Raw genomic sequence first — 24,071 nt, 5'->3', positions numbered from 1 at the left:
TCCAGCGACTCCAGGCTTACTAAGATCCTGCCTGTCCAGACTTGGCCTGGAAGCCTTAGGGGACCACAAAGTTGCCCAAGCAACAGACCAGTAGTGAAGAGAAGCGGGTACACAGATAGCAGCCCATGCCCGTGGTCTGCTTCACACAAGATTCCTGATGCTTTTGCAGAACTTGAAGAGTGTGGGAGGGGACAGACTCCTAATGATGGTTCAGCTGGAGTTTCAAGCTAGCAGGGTAAGGATGATATTCACATGTGAAACACACTCCGATGTGATGTTTCATGTTCCTGGCACTCACACCCCAGGTCATGAGTCCACGTTCCCACCTGCCCTGACAGCTCTGGGACGAAGACCACAGTCAGACAGGGACAGGACTCCAGCTCCACTATTCCAGGCTCAGTGGCCTCAGGCCTTATGAGACATAGGCTCTCAGCTTCAATCTGCCCCCCTGTGAAACAGGACTAATGGAAGCCTTCCTGGCTTGGGAGAACTCAAGAAGACTGCTCTCGGGGGCCAAGCACATGTCCGGCAAGATCAGATGCCCAGTCTTCACATGAAGCTTTTATTATTTTCCATGCTGACCTGCACCTAATAAAGGACACCTGAAATACTACAGAGTTCCCCCAAACCACTTCTTAATCCACACATACACGCCCGTCTTTCTCAACTCCCCCTACTTCCCCAGCTCAGCATGTCAGAACTAAAAGGATCTGAGATTTCCTACTCCAACTTCCTCATTTCACACAGAAGGCAACAGAGACCCAGAGAGGGAAGGAACGACCCAGGGTCACACAGCAGTCAGAGGCAGGGCCAGGACCAAACCCCGGATTTCAGAGCTTCTCAGTCTGGGGACCTTTCTTGCATATTTCCACCTCTGTCCTTCACCCCTTCCTCTTCTTTCCTGTTGTTTGTCCTCCCCAGCGGGGGCCCCTGGGGCACTTGCTCAGCCCCCAGGAAAATCTCACCCTCCTTTGCCATAGCCCTTAGGCCTGCAGGGGTGACATTTGGACCCCCTGAAGGATCTAACCATGTCGTCCTCAGTCTGCCCATCACTGGAGTTCTGCTGGGGGCATGGATAGACAAGATTTGGGGAACACTTTGAAAGGCTAATCTTCCTCCCTGCCCCGCTCCCTCCCCGGACCCAGCCCCCACTCACAGGTCTTGCCTTCTGGCTTCAGTTCTGTCTGGCAGGTGGAGCCCGAGGTCCCACATTCCATGGGCAGCCCCCTCTCCTTATGAGCTCTGGTTCTCACCCTCTCCCTGAGGACAGTGCATTTCCCTGGACCAGAGACTGTGGCTGGGGAGACTTGGTTTATAAAGACTTCCAGCATCACCACTGGAGGTGGGGCGGTACTTCCCTGGATCTTTGATTTTTTTTCTCTCTTCTATTTTCCCATTCTGCTAAAGCTCTTGGAAATTGAAGAGGCAGTTAGCGGAACCCCATTTCCTATCAGGAACTAAAAGCAGATACAAAACATCCACAAGAGGCTTCATTCAGCCAGCAGCCGAGCCATATGTACATATAACGACTGATTAGCAGGGCCTGGGAGCCCTCCTATCACACATCTCTGAGGCTCCTTCTTGGCCTCCACTGGCTATTAGAAGACCCAGGTGGCTGTCTGAGTGTCCCGATTGTTGAACTGCACTCACAGCCTCTTCTGTTCCTTCCCTGAAACTGATTTTTTATGTCACTTCCAAGTGCCCACAGACAGCAGGCAGTGAACGAGAACACTTACTTCCACCGACAAGTTAATCAAGCCGCTGTTTGAAGTGACACCCATGTCCGTCAAGGCCTTCAAGGAAACACTCAAACCATGGCTTCTCTAACTTTTCAGCTAAAACTGCTCAACGCCAGAAGAGGATGAACGTGGGCATGTAAAGGAATCAGCTCTTCTCAACAAGAGAGTTAGGGGGGAAGCTTTGTTTTATTCTGAAGCCTCCTATTTGGCTTTAAAGCTGATGTGAATTTTGTACTTAATACTCTTGGGTTTGTACTAGTATAAAAATTATATAACATGATTATATAACAGCATTTTTCTTTCCCAAAATATTCAGGCAAAATTGATACTGTGTAAAGATGGCTATGAAGTGCTATGGCCTCAGGAACCCCAGAGACCAGCACTGGCCTCAGCTCCTATAGAGAGAACAGAGACCTCTCTGGTAACAGAGTGGATAAGAATCCGCCTGCCAAGCAGGGGAGGTGGGTTCGATCCTTAGTCGGGGAAGATTCCACATGTGGCAGAGCAACCAAGCCCATGCACCACTTCTGAGCCTGTGCTCTAGAGTCCACAAGCCGCAACTGCTGAGCCTGTGTGCCACGGGTACTGAAGTCCTCCCGCCCCACAGGCCGTGCTCCTCCACAAGAGCAGCCACTGCAACGAGAAGCCCGCATATTGCAACAGAGAGGAGCCCCTGCTCGCCACAACTGGAGAAAGCTGGAGCTCAGCAACAAAGACCCAGTGCAACCCAGAATACATATAAATAAATGTACAGGAAACATTTCAGGCCTACGGTTCCCTTTTCCCAGGCTCCTTTTCCCTCTCCCTTACAACAGTGATTCCTAACGGGAAGCAAGGAGCTCTCTGAGAATTTGAGCTATGGCCTCTCTCCCCAGAAAACACAAAGAAGCATGTGAACTTGACATTTTGTCCTTATCTACAAGGAGTTCAAAGACTGTCGAACATCCACGTTAAAAACTCTGCCTCAGTCTGTCTCCCTAGGATCCCAGGCATCCCAACACCACCGTGATATAGAGAAACTGTTACCCAGGGCGTTGAACTCAAGTCCTCATGGAGAAGCGAAGGAGAGGTTTAGCAACACAACCATCAGGAGGGGGCAAAGTGAGGGCAGCTGAGGCTCAGCTACATCCCCGAGGATTCTGAGTCAAGGCGTCAGGAGGCTTAGACCCAGGGGCTCACAACCCCGGCCCCCTGTGAGTCTTCAAATCGAGATCATTTGCCCAGAACGGCTAAGTCAGAGGGCCCGCCCAGGGGCCAGGGTCTACCAGGTCCCCTGCTCTCCACCCTTCTCACCATGAACACCTCTCCTTTTTCTTCCTTCCCTTTGTTTGATGCCACCCTCCTTCCTCTCCCCTTTCCTGACAGTCCTCCCCCCTTTTGCTCTTTCACTTTTCTCTGGCTCTTCCCTGCTCTAGGAAACGGCATTACCAGATTCCAGGTAGGGACACAGGGAGCTCTTCAACCCTTGAAGGTTGGGAGCCTTGGAGGTTGGGAAGCCCAGGGGCAGCAAGATGGATGAGGTGACTTCAGAAGGCGCTCTCTGAGAGTCTCGCTCCCAAATCCCAAAAACCCAAGAATTCATGGGAAATCTATCACATTTTTGGAGAATGGTCTGAGGAGCCACGGAGCCCTGGTGTTCCTCGATATTACTCATTCTATGTCCTTCCTCCAATGCAACTTTCTCCTCACCTTGTAGGTTGGGGGCTCTGTGCCCGGGTTCTCGGCCTGCACAACAATGTAGGCGTGTAAGAAGTTGGAGGCAATCATGTCGGGGACAAACGGTGTGTTTTCTTCTTGGAAGATGATGGCCACAATGTCATTCCCGATGTGTCTCTTTCTCTGGAGCTAAACAAAAAGATTTCCATTATTCTAAGCCAGTTAGGAACATCCTGAAAACAGAACAGGTCTATATAGGAAATTCTTCATTATTCTATCTTTATACATAAACCCTGGAACACAGAGACCTCTCTCTCCAGGGAGCTTTTTCTTTCAATCTTTAGAAGCCACTAAAAAGGAAAAAAATGAGAAAAATGTCTAAGTTGTCAGGACCAAGCTCTACAGCATGTAGAGTGAGCTCTGACTCAGGACTCAGGGAAAATGGTTAAAAAGTGAGGCTGGGTTTTGCCCTCGGAGAGCTCACAATTGACCTGGGAGGAACACAAACACTGGTGGAGCCACCTGAGAACATTAACAAAGCCACTAACAAAGCGATTTAGCAATTGCTAAATCAGTCACTACCCACAAAGTGCCTGATACTATGGGGGCAGGGAAGGGGGCAAAGTCAGAGGCCTAATGGTAATCTAAGAAGACTTCCTGGAAGAGGAGATTGGGAGAGAAGGGCGCACTTAATGGAAATGTGGATGAGCGGGAAGGAGGGGCCAGAAGGGAGAAGAACCAGGCTTAGAGAAATATGGGCAACCTGGCTTGGTGGCGGTCATGGGGGAGAGAAAAATCTGACCCCGACTTAGGATCCCAGGTTCTGCCAGGTGCTGTCACAGGAGATCTCAATCACCAAGCACCTACTGTGTGCCAGGAACCACACTGGGCTGTTCACATGCATGATTTCAAATGTTGAGGCCCTCCTGTATACCAAATCCCGGCTAGGTACTTATCTAGCTTTGTTCCTTTATTAAGCACCTACTGCATGCAAACTATGTTTCCCATTGAGTTTCCCACTTACTGAGCACCTGCTGTATACTGAGCCCTGTGCCAGGCACTTTTACAAATCATCTCACGTATTCCACACACATCATCCTATTTCTTCTGATGAAAAATTAATATCTACTCAGTCCTTGCTGAGAGTCAAGCTCTGTGCACGTCCCACTTAGCAGAGGAGACACTGAGACAGGCAGAGAACAGCCCTCAGTCTTAGGCTGGGCAGGGGGTGAGGGGGGCCGTGAAGGAACAGAGCTGAAGGTAAAACATTGAGCAAAAACCTACTTTGGATACAAAAGGAATCCTGCTCCTATTTGTTTCTGGAACATTCAGTAGTTATTTTAGAGCCAAATCACTGTCTCCTTTGCCAATTTCCTTTTTTCCTAAGAAGCCAGGCACTATGTTTATAATATTACATCTGTGCTCCCTCCTGGGTTCCCTGCTCAGAAACAAGAGTCCGAGTTTGGTGAAAGGCCCAAGTTCCTTCCTTATCTTCCTAGAGACTAAAATGGTACAAAGGGTGGGACGGGGCCAACGGGGCCACAGCAGGGATCAGCTACTGGTTTCAGGGCTCAATGAGGAAGAAAGGTAGGTTGGAAATTCCCTGGCAGTCCAGTGGTTAGGACTCTGGGCTCTCCCTGCCAAGGGCCCGGGTTCCATCCCTGGTCAGGGAACTAAGACCCTGCATGCCGCAGAGCACGGCCAAAATAAGTAAATAAATAAATAAAATGACTATTTCACCAACAAAACAACTCCTCTTTAAAAAAAAAAAAAAAAACTATTTGCAGGGCAGGAATAGAGATGCAGCTGTAGAGAATGGACTTGTGGACCTAGCAAGGGAAGGAGATGGGGGGACAAATGGAGAGAGTAGCACTGACATATACATACAACCTCATGTATAACATAGATAACTAGCAGGAAGCCACTGTCCTGCCCCGGGAGCTCAGCTCGGTGCCCTGTGATGACCTAGACGGGGGGATGGAGAGTGGGAGGTGGGAGGGAGGCCCAAGGGAGAGGGGTTACATGTATACTTACGGCTGATTCATGTCGTTGTGCAGCAGAAACTAACAACATTGTAAAGCAACTATCCTCCCATTAAAAATAACTTTTTACAAAAACTGGGAGAATACCTTTACGACTTGAGAAAAGGCAAATATTTCTTAGACAAGATACCAAAAATGCATTAAAAATTTAAAGGAGTAAATTCAAAGCTACACATCATTAAATTTAAAAATGCTGCTTGTCAAAGAACATTTCTTTAAAAAAAAATCAATAAATCACAACCTGGAAAAAGAATAATAAAAAATAAATAAAGTAACAAAACTAAAAAAAGAAGAAAAAAAAAAGGCCAGGTCCTCCCTGAGGACATGCAACTGTCTGTGCCGCAAATGAGGGGGAAAGCAGTCTCATCCAGGGTTTTCCAGTCAAGCAGAAGGCTGGATTCCTGCCCACGGCAGGCGCACTGAGAGGTGAGGCTGTGTGATTAGGAAAGCTGTAGGGGGTGAGGGGGTGTCTCGTGCAACAACCAGCATTACATCTCTGGGCCAGAAGGGTGGGCAGTGAACAGCTGCGAGGTAGGAAGTCTGCCACAAGCCAGGCATTGTACTGAGCCCTACAATCGGAACCCTACGTGATCTCCACCACTACCCTCTGACATTCGTGGTATAACCCCCGTTTTACAGATGAGATGAATGAGACCACAGGGTTACCAGCTTGCCCAGAGTCACAAAGCCCTAAGGTGGCAGAGCTGGCTTCAAGCTGCCATGTGCAGACCCCATCATGTACCCTTTCATCACCACTCTCCACGATCAGGGCACCTGGGCTCTGCTCCCAACTCTGCCCCTATCACCTGGGAAACAGTCTTTTAACTACTATTTCCCCATCAGGGGTACCCAAGAACTCTGTCCCGCCTCCCACCCAGGCTGATGACCTGCGGCCTCAGTGTGACAGTGCAGTAGGACAGGTTTTGATAAGAGGAACAAAGTTGAACAGACAGGCCTCTAGATTATGAAAATGGGAAAAGGGGCCTCGGGCCCTGGGGGACACCAGCCTGAATCCAGGTTTTCACTTCGCACGCCCCGGGCTCCCAAGGCCATCCTGAACACGGTTACCTGCTGGGTGTCTCCCTCGGTAAACGGCAGCTTTGTGGAGACATGGAACATGATCTCCCTGTCCCGGAATATCGTGTACACTGATTCCACCCCCGTCTGTCCGTGGGTCACGTCCAGGCCTCCTCGGAAACTGTCACGGAAACAGGCAGGGGGCGGCAGGGAGAGAGAGAGAAAAGGGAAGTGGGCGACTTGGCACAACCTTCCCTAAGGACATAGGGGCAGGAGAATGAATGGGAAGACATGGAAGAGCGGAGGGTAGAGAGATTACCATGTGGGGAAAGCAGATAACCCTCATCTGAGCAGATGAGCCCTGGTGTTCCAACCATAAATTATTATTTAAAAGACAAAGGCAGACCCTCCATTCCAAGCCTCGGCCATCTCCCTTCCACATCATGGGAAGACGGAGATCCAGCCACAGTTTCAGACAAATGCCGCCCCAGCTACTAGGGGCCCCCAAGCCTGGGCATAAGCCCTTCTCTCTGCAAGGGCAGGTCCGCAGCCCTGAGCCAGGGCAGTCGGGCATCCTGATGGTGGTGAGTCCCGACGCCCCCCGAGAGTATCCGGAGTCAGCAAGAAGAGGGGCCAGATGCCTGACTTCTACCCACTCAGTCCCAGAAGTGGAGATTTCCCCTCCCCCGCCATGGCAACACCCAGCTGGGAGGTATCCCAGGAGCTCCCTTCTCTGGCCACCTCCTCACAGGCAGGAAAGAAAAATACTAAGGAACTGGGTGGACTTCTAGGAGTTGCACCTTCTTCCTTTATAGAAGCATGGCTGCAGGTCGTGATCATATCCGTTAGCAAGCAGAGTGGGATACAGGTTCCTTTAAAATGAAATAAAATAGACCCTGGACATCAAGTCCTCCCCAACCCCCAAACACTGCAATTCAAGCCAGAAGTGTGCTCAGCCCCACATGGAGGAAAGCACAGGAGGCTGGGAGCTAGGAGCTCCACAGGTTCTAGACCAGCTTCTGTCACGAAGTCAGCACACGCCACTGGGCACATCACTTAATCTCTCCAGGCCTCAGAAAATAAAGGGATAGGGTTATATGATCTCCAGAGTCCTTTGTGGTTTGAGCCTTTGTGTATCCTTTGTGTATCCAGGGTCCTTTGAGTACTTTATCTCATCAACTGCAAGATGTAACATTTTTTTACATTTTAATATCTCTGAAATCAAGATATATCCTGTATTTTATTTTTGATGTTTTATTTATTTGGGGGGCCACTCTGTGCAGCCTCTCTGAAGCACAAGGGCTTCCCTTGTGGCTCAGCTGGTAAGGAATCCACCTGCAATGTGGGAGACCTGGGTTCGATCTCTGGGTTGGGAAGATCCCCTGGAGAAGGGAAAGGTTACCCACTCCAGTATTCTAGCCTAGAGAATTCCATTGACTGTATAGTCCATGGGGTCGCAAAGAGTCGGACACGACTGAGCGACTTTCACTTTCCCTGCAACATACAGAATCTTAGTTCCCCAACCCTTGCCCCCTGGAGTGAAAGTTCAGAATCTTAACCACTGGACCAGCAGGGTAGTCCCAGGATATATCTTGTAAGGATGGCATCTTAGAGCCAATGGTAAGTGGTATAATAAGAACAATAATAATGACATCCAGTGCTTACTATGTGCATGAAACTGGCTTAAGTGCTTCCTGTGCATCATACATATTAATTCTTCAACAAGCTTGTAGGGTCAGTGCTATCTTTATCTCCTTTTTTTTTTTTTTTTTAATCTCCCTTTTTATAGACAAGGAAACTGAGGTTTGCAGAGCTTAGGTCCTCTTAACCTCTTGTTCAAAGTCACAGAGCTAATAAGCGGCAGGGATGAGATTTTGACCCATGTGTGACTGACTCTAGACAGCAGTGATGACCTTGAAGGGAGAGGAAGAGGGGAAAAGGTGAAAGGAGAAGGAAAATGAGAGAAGGGAGCAGAAGAAGTAAGTGATTACTGAATACCTATGCCACGCCAGGCACGGGGCTACGTGCATTCACACGTTCAGAAATCCCGTTAAGGTGGCTGTTAAGGTGGAGAAATCTGAGGGTTTAGTTGTGCTCCAGCCACAAAGCAAAGAATAGGTTGGCCAGGTCTGCAGGCCATCCCCAAGGGTTGCCTTTGTCAAAGGAAATAAAGGGCTGAGTTTTCAAAGCAACCGTCCCAATATTCTCTCTGTCCACTTACAGAACCACAGGCTGTTGCACAGATTCCTGCCAGAAGGATTATGGTATTTGCACCAACTCTATTACCCAATTTTTTTGTGTATTATCTAAAACAGTCACTCACCCCCACCCCAACACCAAACTACACAGGACTCTCTTTCCAGAATGCCTAGCAGGTGAATGACCTGCTCTTCTGGAATGGAAGGTGGATTCATTTAACTCTCAGTTTGAGCCAACTGTAATTAGGAAGGCAAATCTCAAGTGGAACGATTTCATCATGCATCCCAAGGGCAAAAGTCAATGCCTTGATTCAGGTCATCTGCCATTCGGGATTATCCCCTGTACCACATGGAGAAGGAAATGGCAACCCACTCCAGTATTCTTGCCTGGAGAATCCCATGGACAGAGGAGCCTGGGGGGCTCCATGGGGTCGCAAGAGTCGGACACGACTTAGTGACTAAACCGCCACTACCACCTGTACCACAAATTCCTCAGAGATGCAATCAATGAATGCTGAGCACTTACTGAAAAGTAACCCCATGTTCCTTGTGTGTGTTTTTAACTCTCACATGCCCCCTCCCTGCTGAAATGCAGCTGTTGGCTCTCACTCTTCCTCTAGGGCTTCATCAATGGGGACAGAACCATCACTTGGCTAAAACTCACCCTTTGAAGTCCTGCAGCGTGATTGTGTCCCCTAGCAGTTCCAAGAACTCCTTGAAAGCTGGGCTCTCTTCATTGTTCCCAAACAGTTCCTCCTCCAGGGTCTGAAAGAGAAACAGAATCAGGGATAAGAGTTCAGGAAAAAAAAAAAAAAGACTTATTGGTGCCACCAAGGGAGGGAATGTGGTTGTCCGGATACCTGGTCCCTTTCTTCCTTTCCCCATTCCGCACAGTCACCACCCAGTGGCTCTGTCATGCTCAGGAGAAAGGGCTAATGGGGCTCACTGAACAGAGCTGGATTTTGGGGGGCTATTAATGAAGATTTCTATTTGAACAAGAGCTACTGCTCACTGATCACTTTAAAAAGAAAAAGGCATGACCAGTATTCAGATATCTTGATTTTTTTAAAAGCTTGCAAAGTTTAATGGATAATACATTTTCCCAAGCCTATGGATATATAACTTCTAATCTAGTTAGCCATGCTCTCATTGCATACTATATGATAATATTAATACATGACTTTTTAAAGTACTTGAGAATTTACAAAATGCTTTCACCATGGTGTCTTTACAACAACACTGTGTAGTAGGTACAGAAAATAAATTGAGTCTCAAGGAAAAAAATAAAAGGACAAACCTGAAGGAAAGAGTTCTTAGACTTGATACCATAAACCAATCCAAAACTGAAAAATTCATAATAGGACTTCTGACAAAGGATTTGTATCGGAAATATATAAAGGACTCTCAAAACTCAATAGTAATCAAAACCACAGTGAGACAGCACTTCACACTATAATCAAAAAGAAAGACAACAAGAAGTGTTGGTGAGGGTATGGAAAAATCAAAACCCTCATACACTACAGGTGGAAATGTAAAATGGTGCCATTTCTTTGGAAAATAGTCTGGCAGTTACTCAAAAAGCTAAACATGGGGTTACCATATGACCAGCAATTCCACTCCTAAGAATATACCCAACTGACATAAAAACAACAGTTCATACCAAAAAAAGCTTATATACAAATGTTATTAATAGTATTATTCATAATACTCCCAGGGTGGAAACAACCAAAATGTCCATCAACTGATAAACAGATAAACAAAACGTGGTGAAAGTGACAGTCACTCAGTTGTGTTTGATTCTTCTCGACCCCATGGACTGTAGCCTTCCAGGCTCCTCTGTCCATGGGATTCTCCAGGCAAGAATGCTAGAGTGGGTAGGCATTCCCTTCTCCAGGGGGATCTTCCCAACCCAGGGATCAAACCCGTGTCTCTCTGCATTACAGAGTCTTTACCATCTGAGCCACCAGGGAAGCTAAAATGTGGTATATCCATATGATGGAATATAATTCAACCATAAAAAATGAACAAAGTACTGATTCTTTGCACAATATGAATGAACCTTGAAAGCATCATGCTAAGTAAAAGAACTAGACATCAAAGGCCACATATTATGATTCCATTTATATGAAATATCCAACAAATCCACAGAAATAGTAGAAATAGATATGTGGCTGACAGGAGCTACAGAGAATGGGGATGATAGGAGTGACTATTAGGTATGGAGTTTCTTTTAGGGGTGATGAAACTTTTCTGTAGTTAGTGGTAATAATTGCACAATTCTGTGAATATACTACAAACCACTGAACTGTGCACTTTATTGAGATGTAAGTCACATGCTGTTGTGAATTGTATGGTATGTCAGTTATACCTCAATAACGCTGTTATTTAAAAATTTTAAACTCAACAGTAGAAAAAAATCCTATTAGGAAATGGTCAAAGGACATGAACAGTCATTTCACTCAAGAGGATCTACAGATGGCAAATATGATGTTCAGGTGAGAAGAGATGCTCACTGTTATTGGCCATTGTGCTTGTGCATGTGCTTAGTGTCTCACTGTGTCCAACTCTTTGCGACCCCACAGACTGTAGCTTGCCAGGCTCCTCTGTCCATGGGACCTCCCAGGCAAGAATACTGGAGTCAGTTGCCATTTCCCCCTCCAGGGGAATCTTCCTGACCCAGAGATCAAACCCGTGTCTCCAGCACTGCAGGTAGATTCCTTACCCATTGAGCTGTCAGGGAAGCCCCATCGCTAGCCATTAGAGAGGTGCAAATTAAAAACCACAATGAGATCTCACCACACATCTACTGGAATGGCTAAAATGAAAAACAGTAACAGCACCAAATGCTGGCAAGGATGTAATGAAAACGGATCACTCACACATTGCTGGGAGGAATGGAAAATGGAACAACCATGCTAGGAAACAGCTTGGTAGTTTCTTATAAAACTAAACATATAATCACCACACACCCAGGCAATTGTCTTCCTAAATATTTATCCCAGAGAAATGAAAACTTCTGCTCACATAAAAAACTGTATACAAATGTTCACAGTGGCTTTATTCATCATAGCCCCAAACTGAAAACAACCCAGCTGTCTGCCCCTCGGTGGGTGAATTGTTACACAGACTGTGATTGTTGTTTTTGTTGTTTAGTTGCTAAGTCATGTCCAGCTCTTTTGTGAACCCATGGACTGTAGCCCACCAGGCTCCTCTGTCCATGGGATTTCAAAGGCAAGAATATTGGAGCGGGTTCCTTCTCCAGGGGATCTTCCCGACCCAGGGATTGAACCCATGTCTCCCGCACTGGTAGGAGAATTCTTTACTACTGAGACACCTGGGAAGTACAGTATAGGTTCAATTTAAAAAAACAGAAGAGTAGAATGATATGATCTTGGATATGGTTTGTAAATGTCTAAAGTTGGAGAAACAATGCTCTCTAGCAGGGGCCAGCAGACTATGTCCCGGAGTGCCGAGTCTGGCCTGCTGCCTGTTTTATAAATAAAGTTTTACTGGAACACAGCCAGGCCAATTCATTTAATATTGTCTGTGGCTCCTTCTGTACTACAAAGGTAGGGTTGAATAGTTGCAACACAAACAGTATGGTCAGAGAAGTCTAAAATACTTACTGTCTGGCCCTTTCTAGAAAATGTTTCCCAATGCCTGATCTATCACAACTCTAGCCCAATATGCTGTCTGCCTCAGGTCAGGAAGCTAGGGTTCAGTAGAATAACCACTTCCAGACAATGTACCTCTTCTCCTGAAAAAAAGACAATCTAGCTTACGTTCTGGGGTGTGTACCTCTCTCCAGGATTTAACTCTGTCTGGGATTACTGTCTTTATTTTTGTATTGGCCTTGAGCTTGATCATGCATTCAGGGAGGGGTTCCGAGTCACTGCTGTATCCTCCACAGTGCTTAGCAAAATGCCTTACAAACAGAGTCAGATGGGGCTTATTTATATCCTAGGGCCAGCATAGGGCTTTCACAGCAAATGTTCATCTTAATTCCTCCTATTGTAGGTTTGCAAAACAACAATCCATGTTTTTTAGGAAGAGACTTTTATCTGTCCTTGCACCCACTCCTTGCCTCAGTTATGTCAGGTACATAAACAACATGCAGACTCCCTCAGATTCCTTTTCTGAGGTGGATGGTTAATGTTCAGTAATTATAATTTTGCTGGAACATTGGGCTGTAATCACCTTATGAGATCTGCTTTGGTAAATTTCACAAGCAAAGAACTTTAATTAGTAGGACTGTATTATCAGAGCTGTACGAAATAAAAATGTAATATGTGAAAATAATTAGAGCAGCTACTTGAATAATTCCCTTACATTATAAGATTCATCTGTGTTGGTCTTTCAGCTCTTCAAGCCTTCATTAATTAGAGTTTTTAAGCAAACACATGCCTCTTGTGGTCTAATATCTTCAGACAAGGAAGTCAGCTATCACCCAGCCAAGAAAGATGTTGTCACGTAAAAGAGATGACAGAGGTAATACTGAAAAATACTATTGACCTACCATCAGGAAGGCCAAAATTTTATTCATTCATTCATTCAGATAACAAAAAATTGAGTGTATTTCTATAAAGTCACTGTGCTAGGCTCTTGGATGATACGAAGATGAAATGGATGTGGAACCTTCTCCCATACAACACAGATGAGGAAATAGTGGTATGTTCAGCCGACCACTTCTCAGGATGTTAATAAATGTTCATGGTAGGAAAGATGGGAAGTTTGTGGTCAAATGAGTATGGGAAATACTGAGTTCAACAAAGTTATAAAGAGTTATCTACTTTGAGGGTTCTCAGAACCTTTAAAATGTTCCCACACAACTGATCACTCCACCCGGAACTCATTTGTTCATAGAGTACCTCTCCGGACTCATGGAACATACTTTGAGAAACACCATTCTGGTCAACTAGGGTCTCACGGAACACACTTTGAGAAACACCGTTCCTGTCAACTGACTCCAAAGCAGCACATGAAGCACCCCAAGAGACAGAGAAGGATGAACAGGGTGTGCTGGAAAAATTTTAACAACTTGCTCTCCAAAGAGAGAAAAAAACAGCAGCTCTGGTGTTTGCCCATTTCCATGGTGTGAACACTTTCATCATGGCTTATTGGAGGCCACCAGCATGACATCAATGAACACAGACCTGGGCAGAGAGCACACACGCGATGCCAGGACACTACTCACATCTGGGGAGCACAAGCGAATTCCCAGCGAGGAGAGTGGTGGGCAGAAAGAAAGCAGCCTTCACTAAGCCATTCCCCTCCACCCCGTCTGATTTTTCCCGTGACCAACAGACCATTGTTAAACACAAGCAGAAGTAAGCCAGCAAAAACTAGAATTCACTGAATGAAAAATTATATCGCTGTTTCAAGGATATGCAAGCCTTTTTGAGAGCAGCAGCCTACCTTAAAGACTCTGCCACCTCCAGTCTAATTCTTATCTGGACAGGATGGTTGTACTCACAATATTTAAGAACCTAATCCAGGCGCTCTTGTGTGTGGGAAACGGAAAAACAAGCGTCCCCAGGGAGAAAGCACAGGCTCAAGTGAGCAGTGTGGATTCGTGATGCTTACCTGCCTGGCTTTCTGGTAAATGACCCCGAATTTGAATGTGTTGTTGACGTCATGCTCGTCGTAGGCCACAATCATTTGGGAGGCCTGGAAAACGTGGGAATAAAAGAAATCAGATTATTAACCTGGAGGCAGAGTGAGGAGGCAAGTGGAAGGGGAAGTACCCATTTCAGTGGAGGACGGGCCCCAGTTGATATGAGATGTCCACACATGGAGGAAGAGAAGAGATGAAGTCAAGGACACAGTCAGGATGCAGCTCCGAAGGTCTCAGCCAGCTTCCAGCCCCTGGGCTTCCCCCAGTGATGAAACCTCTGGGTCACCCATTCCATTTCCATCTAGATCTCTCAGCCAATGCCTATGCACACAGATAGTCCAGCAGGACACAAGGAACTGCCTTGACCCCAGTGTTTTTATCTGGGGAGTGAAAAGTGAAGCTGGGACTCCAAAACCATAGTCATCAAGGATGATGCTAGCTCCAATTTCACCTCTCATCAGCAGTGTGACTTTTTTTTTTTTTTTTGGCTGCGCTGGATCTTCACTGCTGTGCACGGGCTTTCTCTATGTGAGGCAAGTGGAGCTACTCTTAATTGCGGTGCATGGGCTTCTCATTGCAGCGGTTTCTCTTGTTGCGAAGCATGGGCTCCAGAGAACGCAGTCTTTAGTAGTTGTGGCACACAAGCTTAGCTGCTCTGCAGCACATGGGATCTTCCTGCATCAGGGATCGAATAGGGATCGAACCCATGTCCCCTGCATTAGCAGGCAGATTCTTAATCACTGGACCACCAGGGAAGTCCAGCAGAGTGATTTTGAGCAAGGCGCTGCTCCTGTCCAGACTTCAATCCCCCTTATCCATAAAATGAGAGATCTCTAAGGAGGAACATACCCTAATTCAATAAGCAAAGAAAAAAACAAACAAAAATCAGGACCATTGGTTCCATCTAATTGTCTCTTGTGTTTCAAAGAGTTGGTCAGAAACACTAATCTCTAATTTTCAGTCCACTGCTTTTACCTGTGCAGCTTTGATTAAACCACTTAACTTCCTCGGGCTTCAGTTTCCTCATCTGTTCAATGAAGACATGTGACTGTGAAGATTCAGAGAAATGGGGCATATGAAGTACAGAGCACACAGTGGCGATCATCATCAACATCTAGGTAAACCCGCTAGAAAGATCAGAGCTGGACCAGATTGTTAGGAAAGAGAAGACTTGGTGGCTGTTCTCTGCAATAAAAAGGAAGGACTGGACCACATGAGATGCTACGGGAAGAACAAACCAGGCATGACTTGTTGGCACAAGTACGTGACCCACGTCAGCTGTCACCCCTGACATCTCTCTCTGTGGCTCTCAGCTGCCTGATAAAATGGACACGTCTCAGCTTCACCTGGAAGATCAGCACTGCCCGACCCCAGAGGGCGCCCCCCGACTCCCGCCTGGGATGAGTCAAAGGCTCGGAGCAGTTGCCCTGCCCAGGAAGAGGCACTGAGCCATGGACACCCTCCAAGGAACATTCTAAACTCTATGAACTGTAAAAACATGCACACATCTCAGCCAGATGAACATCCCAGCCGGACGAAGCAATCCTTCCAATCTAGAAAACATGAAAATACAGCTGCTCTTCCATTATTCCCAGAGCCGGAGGCTTTACAAGCTACAGAGAGACCACTACAAAAATGAGAGTCATCGGTGGCTATGATTTGACAACAAAAATTGCCAAATTTGTAGTTAAGTTAGGACTTTATGATGGGGTTTTGATGTTTGGTTAAACCTCAGTAATTCAGCTTTAATTACAAAGGGGAGGGCAGTCTGAGTGATAGAAAATGTTCGATGGAGCGCAGCATTTTACTGGGAAGTGCCTTGGATGCTCGGATGCAGTGAAAGAGCTGTCTTAGAGGAGAAGGATTCTGGCACATTCTCCACATGGGAGAAGATTCTGCCATTAACTCTGCCACCGCATGGGGACAAATAGTGTGTCCAGCACAATCGTGAAGATCTGAGGTGTTGGTTCTAGGGGTTTGGGGTGTTCCAGCCAGGACAGGGTCCCTCTTCAAACACACCCCCACCACACGTTTCACCTCCTGGTTCCTGGTTGTCAGAACCGGGACTCAAGAAATGGACTGACCAGCCCCAGCCAGCCTCAGCTGGCCCACAGTGTACGCTTGGGAACACCAACCAGCTTGCACGATCTCTGCCTACACCCTGCAGGCGTGCAAAACAGTAGCCAATGCCCTGGGTCTCTTCCTATAGCCAATTTTTTTTTTTTTTTTCATTTTAAAAAAAAATTGTATTTTTACTTTTTGGCAGCACTGTACAGCATGCGAGATCTTAGTTCCCCAACCACGGATCAAACCCACGCCCCCTGCATTGGGAACTTGAAGTCTTAACCACTGGACTACCAAGGAAATCCCCCTGTGACCGATTTAAAGCAATTCACTGTCCATGCATGATTTAGGTCCTTTCACGCCGAGTTGTTCTTGAGTGGGCTTATGAGTTCGTTTTATTAGTACTGCTTTTCTCCCCACCCACACCCCCATATCAGAACTGGGGTCAAGATCAGGCCAATCCTAAAGAAGCTGTTAACAGAGGACCAGCCGAGTCGATTAACGAGAGCCCGGTGGAAGAGGCCTAGCTTGTGAGGCCTCAGAACTGCAGTAACGTCAGCAACAGGGAGCCGAGGTCTGGCCTTGTATTTCTTAGTGGGGTTCTGCCTTCTGCTTGCTCCCCAGCTCCATGCTCATGGCTGACCAGGTCTGCAGCAGCCCCCCACCTAGAGGCAGAATCACTCCCCAGCCCAGCACCCGCCTTGGGGAGGTTCAATCAGGGTGAGACGGAGAAACTGTTGCCCATCTGCTGTCTCCACAAAACTGGGGACCAATCGATGGGGGCCGGAGACCCAGGCGTGGCTGAGGATAGGTCTCCAGCAGATCAGTTCATGAAGGGGTGGGCAGGGAGAGGGGAAGACACAGCGGTTTGTCATGGAGACCCCACAAAAATCCCCAAGATGCAGAGAACTTCCCACGGAGCCACAGGCATGCAAATCCAAGCAAGCAGCAGCAGCCTGAGTCAGGGGGAAGGGGACGGTCCTCACCTTGGGGTACAGGACAGGGTTGAATTTCAGCCCCACTGCGTCGTCACAGAAAGCCTGAGCGGAGAGAGAGAAACGCACAGCTCAGGGGCCGCGTCCACGGAGTGCACCTGGGCTGCCCTGCCCACCAAGAGAAAGAGCATGAGGCCATGACCTGCAGGGCCCGGGGGTCTGGGGTCAGATGCTGGGCACTGCTGGTCACTCGTGTGTGGTCAGGAAAGTCTAGGGTCCTTCCTGGGGTTTCCCACTGAAGTGAGGCCACCAAAGGTATCCAGCACCGTTCTGCCTGGCCTTCCCACTCCCAGAGTGTGGGTCCAACCCAATGCAGCTGATCATCCTTCCTGCCCCACTTTTCTGACTCAGTTCCCAGTATCCCAGAGAAAGGACCTGGGCCCCTCCACCCACTGATGGTTCCTTACCTGAGGGGCTCCTCTGTCTGGATCAACAGCCTGACCATCCCTCAACCCCAACCATCCTCTGCTGTGAAGGCTCCCAGCTGCCCCCTCCCCTCCATCCTCCTCTGAAGCCCTACCCTACTCTTTATACCCAGGCCTGTCTCTCCATTTCTCTGGTCTCCTGAACTAGCTGTGAACTTGGGGTAAGAACCTGGGGTAAGAGCAGCCTGTTCCCTGAGCAGCCTCAGCAGCAAGGATGAGATGGAGCAGGGATTTTGGGGTAGGGATTTTGGGGTATCCACCAACAGCTCCCCCACCCCATGCATGCAGTCAAGGGTCCAAGAGGACAGTGGTTCCTCCTTCCCAAAGGCAGAGCCCACCCAGGACAAGCCTGCGCCCCCCAAGATCCGACCTAAAAGAGGAAGCCACCTCCTCTTGGTGCCAGCTTTTACCTTTGCAATCTGAGGGACACTGGGCAACTTGCTCAGTCCGGCCAAGGGAATCCGCTCATGCACCGTCTTCACTTTGGACCTACACACGTCCAAAAGATGAGAAGGGGTGAAGATCACCTTTCACGAGATGGATGAAGATGAGAAAGGAGAGTCCACAGAAATGGAGTCAATGAGGAAGGTGGCTGAGGTTATGACAGGCCACAAAGCAGGGGCTTGATTCAAGTCACCCCTGGGTCAGACCTGCCTCATGTCACCCGACCCAGGCACTGGGTGCCCCCGACTTAAATGGGAAAACAGAATCCTACTTAGGGACCCCACAGGAAATGGATACTCAAACAACCTGCTGGATACAGCTGACTGCAACTGAAACACAGGAAATGCAAATAGTCACCTTCAAATTCAACATTATTTTTTTGCTTCTTGGTGGGTTTTTTGTGTTCTCCAGAAGAAGTGGGCAGAGCTACTGGATATATTCGGGTCTGACATGCAATTAAACCTTTAAGAAAAGAAAACCTAATATTTGAAAATCTGGACTTACTCAAAATATAAATGGGATGCGAGTTGCTTTATAAAGAGATTCACCATAAGATTCTAAATTTAGCCCATTCCCCTGATTCATTCAGCACATTATGAAAGTGTTGAATTCTACCGAATGCTTTTCTGCATCTGCTGAGATCATCATATGGTTTTTAATCTGTTAACCTGGTGGATTACATTTCTGTTGAGCTATCTTTTCATTTCCTGGGTAAAACTTCACTTGCTTATGCTGTATTATTTTTTTCATATCCTCCTGAATTTAACTGGTTGATATTTCATTTACAGTTTCATACCTATGTTCAGTAGCAACACTGGCCTATTTTATTTTCTTGTACTTCCCTTGTCAAGGTTTAATATCAAGCCTCAAAAACTTGCTAGGAAGCATCTCATCCCTTGAGATAGTTTGTATATCATAGGGATTTTCTGTCCCTTAAAGGTTTGCTAAAATCTGTCTGTGAAATCTCTGGGCCTGCTGTTTTTCATTTGGAGGATACTGTTGGCTCCCAGTTAGGTTCTTTAACGGTGAATGTTAAGGTTTTCTACTCCTCATTGGTAATTTATGTTTTATTTTATAAAATTATCCATCAAATGCATTAATATAAAGTTGTTTTTGGTGTTCTCTTAAGACTTCATTTCTATTTGTAGTTGTATCCCTTCCTTCATTGCAGAAATAGCATCTGTTGGTATCTTTTCTGTTTTCATTATCAGCCCTTGCTGGGGGGTTAGTTTATTAATCTTTTCAAAGAGATAGCTTTTAATTTGTTTACTATTTCTATTCTTTTTTTTTTTTTTTTTTTTGCTTTCTACTTCACTAGCTTATGCTTGCCTTTTTTCTTTCCTTCTATTTTCTTTGGTTTCTGCTTTGCCTAAAGCTATGACAAACCTAAGTAGTGTATTAAAAAGCAGAGACAACACTTTGCTGACAAAGGTCTGTACAGTCAAAGCTATGGTTGTTTTTTTCCAGTAGTCATGTATGGATGTGAGAGTTGGACCATAAAGAAGGCTGAGCGCCATATAACTGATGCTTTCAAATTGTGGTGCTGGAGATGACTCTTGAGAGTCTCTTGGACAGCAAAGAGATCAAACCAGTCAATCCTAAAGGAAGTCAACTCTGAATTTTCATTGGAGGGACTGATGCTGAAGCTAAAGCTCCAATATTTTGGGCACCTGATGCCAAGAGCTGACTCATTGGGAAAGACCCTGATGCTGGGAAAGATTGAAGGCAAAAGGAGAAGGGGGAGGCAGAGGATGAAATAGTTAGATAGCATCACCGACTCTATAGATAGTGGAGGATAGGGGAACCTGGCATGCTGCAGTCGATGGGATCGCAAAGAGTGGGATACAACTTAGCAACTGAACAACAACATACTTTTTCTAACATCTCAACTTGCATGCTTACACACTGAATCTTTCTTCTTTTTTACAAATGCATTTAAAACTATACATCTCTCCCTAAGTACCACTTTGGCTGCATCCCACACATTGATAGGTGGTATTTCCACTGTCACTTAGTTCTAAATATTTTGTCAGTTCTTTTGTGATTTCCCCTTCAGCACATGAGTTATTTAAGAGGGTTTTCTTTGGGGTTTTTTTGTTGGTTTTTTTTTTTACCATTCCAAATGTATGAGTTTTATCTTTCAGCATTTTAATTGCTGACTTCTAATTTAATTTTTGTATATTCTGGGAATATAACATATTACATTAGTTAGAAAGTCACTCAGTTATGTCCAACTCTTTGCAACCTCATCGTCTATACAGTCTATGGAATTCTCCAGGCCAGAATACTGGAGTGGGTAGCCTTTCCCTTCTCTAGGAGATATTCCCAATCCAGGGATCGAACCTACATCTCCCGCATCACAGGCAGATTCTTTACCAGCTGAGCCACAAGAGAAGCGCCCATATGAGACATTTATATTTGAAATTTGCTAACTTGATTCATGGACTGTTTCTTCATGTCCATGTGAGCTTGAAAAAGAATGTCTTTTTTTCTTTTGTTGAGTTCAGGAATGTATCAGGAATGTATGTTAGAGGATCAAATTTGTTAACTGTGTTGTTCAAATCTATATCCTCACAATTTTTATGTCTGCTTGGTCCATCGGTATCTAAGAGGCATTCCTGAAATCTCCCACTGCAGCTGAGGATTTGTCTACTCACATTCCTATCAGCAGTTGCCTCTTTAAACTCAAGAGTACTAAGTACAAGTTCATGACTGTTAGACTTTCCAGGTGGACTGTTCTTTTGATCATCATGTAGACTAAGGCCTCTGAGGGGTCCAGGAAAGAGCAGCTTTCCTGGCCCAAGTTATGAACAAAATCAGAAAAAGAAAAGAAAAGTAAGGCAGCTGGGGACTTCGCTGGTGGTTCAGTGGTTAAGACTCCGCACTCCCACTGCAGAGGACTTGGGTCTTAGAGAACTAAGATCCCAAACACCACACGGCATGGCCAAAAAAAAAAGTGAGGCAGTTGGAAATGAAAATAACTCCTGTGGTACTGATAAAGATGGAGAGGAAGCACAGTAGCTTAGCGTGAAGGTGAAACGGATGTTTAAACTAAAGCCCAGAGTTATCCAGCAGTCACAGGCAGTCCGGGGCAGGGACATACCTCCTCTCCTGGGGTGTCCTCAGGTGAGACCACAATACAGGGAGCAGAGGGAGTGCCTCGAGGGCAGAGAGCTTCAAGAGGGAAAAGGACGCAGCTACCTACATCAAGTTCCTACTGCAAATGTACCTACCAAGAGGGTGGAGAGAGCCAGGAGTGCTACCCAAAGCAAGAAAATCAGGAGTAGGGAAGGATTCCCAACTTACAAGAGTGCTCCTTTTATCTCTACTGATGCATTTTCCTTGAAATTCTATTTTTTTCCAACAGTACTATTGCTACGCCAGATTTCTTAGCTCGTATTTTTCCAGAATACCTTTTTCTATTTCTTCATTTTAAATCTTTCCATGTCATTTTTCTTTAGACATGACTCTGATAAGTAGAATACAGCTGCATTTTAGTTCAATCCGATAGCCCGATATTTTCATAGACTATTTGTACTTGTGCTTACTAATATACTTGGAATCGTTTTTATCACTTTGTGTTTTTAATAACCCTGTGTTTTTTCTTTTTTCTCCTTCCCTGCCTTCAGTTTGGTAAACTTTTTAAAATTCTCTTTATCCCTCTGCTAGTTTAAGAGGGATATTGTATTTCTATAACTTCCAATACACCTATTTATATTTTTCCAACAAACTCTAAACTTACTTGCTATCTCTCTCCTGAGGAAGGAAGGAGACACAAGAGCTACTGAACTCTTTCCTTCCCACTGTCTTTCCTATATTTGTTTATAAATTTAATTCACGAACTTTTTCTTTAAAAAAATTACTTCTTTTCTCCAGTCAGTAATTAAATTTATCAACATAGTTTATCCATTTTTTCTTACTTTTTAGTTGCATCTTTTCTTTTGGTTTTTCTTTTCTTCTAGCTGAAGTATACCCTTTAGTGATTCTTTCAGTTAGATTCTGTGAATAATGTATTCCCTTCATTTTTTTAAATGTTTGAACAGCTTTCTTCCACCATTTTATTTTTATTTTTTTCTTTTTTTTTTCTTCCACCATTTTAAAGCTACTGCCCCACTGTCCCATGGCTGATAAGAAACTTGCTCTCAGCCTGGTTGTCATTCATACATAATCTATTTTTAGGTAGCTTTAAAAATTCCTATTTATATATGAAGTTCTAAATGAAATCTGTTCTTTACAAGTTTTGAATAACTACCTGCAAACCATCTAGATCTAAAAACTTCTGGAGAGAGAATTCTTTGAGAACTTTTCAACTTATTCCATTACTGTTATTGACCTGGTCAGGTTTTTCACCTCATGTTAAATTTAGTCACGTATGCCCTCCTAGAAAAGCACCTGCTTCAAACGAAATTTCCAATATAATAGCATGGGTTGAACACAATGGGCTTCTCTGGTGGCGCAGTGGTTAAGAATCTGCCTGCCAATGCAAGAGATGCAAGAGATGTGGGTTCAACCCCCAGGTCTTAACCACTGGACAGCCAGGGATGTCCCTAATCTTTTGTCTTTAAAACAGTTTATTTTTTCTAGAGGTTTGCTGAAAATACAAAGTTAATGGATATCGGAATTTAACTTGGCTTGCTATAATAAATCCTTTCCAAAGCTTGGATATTTTCCTACCTTCTAAATGTTATGTTTTTTTAGATGCAGGATCTTTTCTTTCACCAAACTATTAGGGTTTTTGTTTTTTGTTTTTTTGCTCTCCTTCTTTTTATATCCAAACTTAAGAAAAGTGGAGCTTCCCAGGTGGCGCAGTGGTAAAGAATCCACCTGCCAATGCAAGAGACACGAGAGACACAGGTTCAATCCCTGGGTCGGGAAGATCCCCTGGAGTAGAAAATGGCAACCCACTCCAGTATTCTTGCCTAGAAAATTCCATGGACAGAGGACTCTAGTGGACAGTCCATGTGGTTACAAAAGAGTTGGACATGACTTAGCGACTGAACACACACACACATTGAAAAAGCTGACATCTACTCAGGCTTGTTACTTATCTCCAAATTGTAAGGAGAGTCTCCTTGGCAACTCTCGCAGCACACACAGATGTTGTTAGAATCCTCAGATTTTAGCTGGAGAGCTGGTTGCTCTAAGACATCAATTAAATAATCCAGAAGCCGACAGGGAATGAGGAAGAAGCTGGAGTAGGAGTCACTGCCACAGGGGAATTTCATCTCAGCATAATTTCTTCTTTGTGCCTGGTGAAGTTACTAGGCCATGGAGCCAATTTTTTTTACATCTGGCTTTCGGTACACTTTGTGATTACCCAACTTCCTAGCTGGGGAATGGCTTCCCTCTGCCACCCCACTCACTGGATTTCTACTGGGAGAGCCACATTTGAGCTTAACTCCCCAGGGCATTTAAAAAAAAAAAAAAAAGAATCCTATGCATTTCTTTTTTAGTATTTATTTACTCGGCTGTGCCTGGTCTTAGTTGCAGCATGAGGGATCTTCGATCTTGTTGTATGCAAGATTTTTTTAGTTGCAGCATGCAAAATCTTAATTACAGCATGTGGGATATAGTTCCCTGACCAGGCCCCCTGTACTGGGAGGGTAGAGTCTTAGCCACTGGACCACCAGGGAAATCACTCCCCTAGGCATTGATTTCAAACGCTGTTGACCCAAAACAACAAAAGTCATTCCATGTGGAAAGACCCCTGAATGTTCCAGGGCTCACCCCTACTTCTAAACAGCACAAAATTATCTCCAACATGCGGGAAACCTGGGTTCAATCCCTGGGTTGGGAAGATCCCCGATCTACCCACTCCAGTATTCTGGCCTGGAGAATTCCATGGACAGTATAGTACCTGGGATGGCAGAGTCAGAC

The 24,071-nt window shown here is 45.6% G+C and overlaps 1 protein-coding gene across 13 annotated transcripts in view; it reads right to left on the bottom strand.

The window, feature by feature from the left end:
- Positions 1-24,071, bottom strand: part of RAP1GAP2 (RAP1 GTPase activating protein 2) — a 214,499-nt gene that overhangs the window by 27,927 nt on the left and 162,501 nt on the right. For all 13 annotated transcript variants that reach the window (XM_061143107.1, XM_061143110.1, XM_061143113.1 and 10 more), the window contains 6 exons: positions 18,161-18,239; positions 17,317-17,370; positions 14,236-14,319; positions 9,317-9,417; positions 6,506-6,635; positions 3,429-3,584 (listed from right to left, as the gene is read on the bottom strand). In XM_061143107.1, the coding sequence (XP_060999090.1) occupies positions 3,429-3,584; positions 6,506-6,635; positions 9,317-9,417; positions 14,236-14,319; positions 17,317-17,370; positions 18,161-18,239 (604 nt within the window). The remainder of the gene's footprint in view (positions 1-3,428; positions 3,585-6,505; positions 6,636-9,316; positions 9,418-14,235; positions 14,320-17,316; positions 17,371-18,160; positions 18,240-24,071) is intronic.

The sequence above is a fragment of the Dama dama genome, chromosome 5 (assembly GCF_033118175.1).
Source record: "Dama dama isolate Ldn47 chromosome 5, ASM3311817v1, whole genome shotgun sequence".
Taxonomy (NCBI): Eukaryota; Metazoa; Chordata; class Mammalia; order Artiodactyla; family Cervidae; genus Dama; species Dama dama.
Note: the sequence above shows the minus strand (reverse complement) of the source record. Positions and strands in the feature narration are given on the sequence as shown.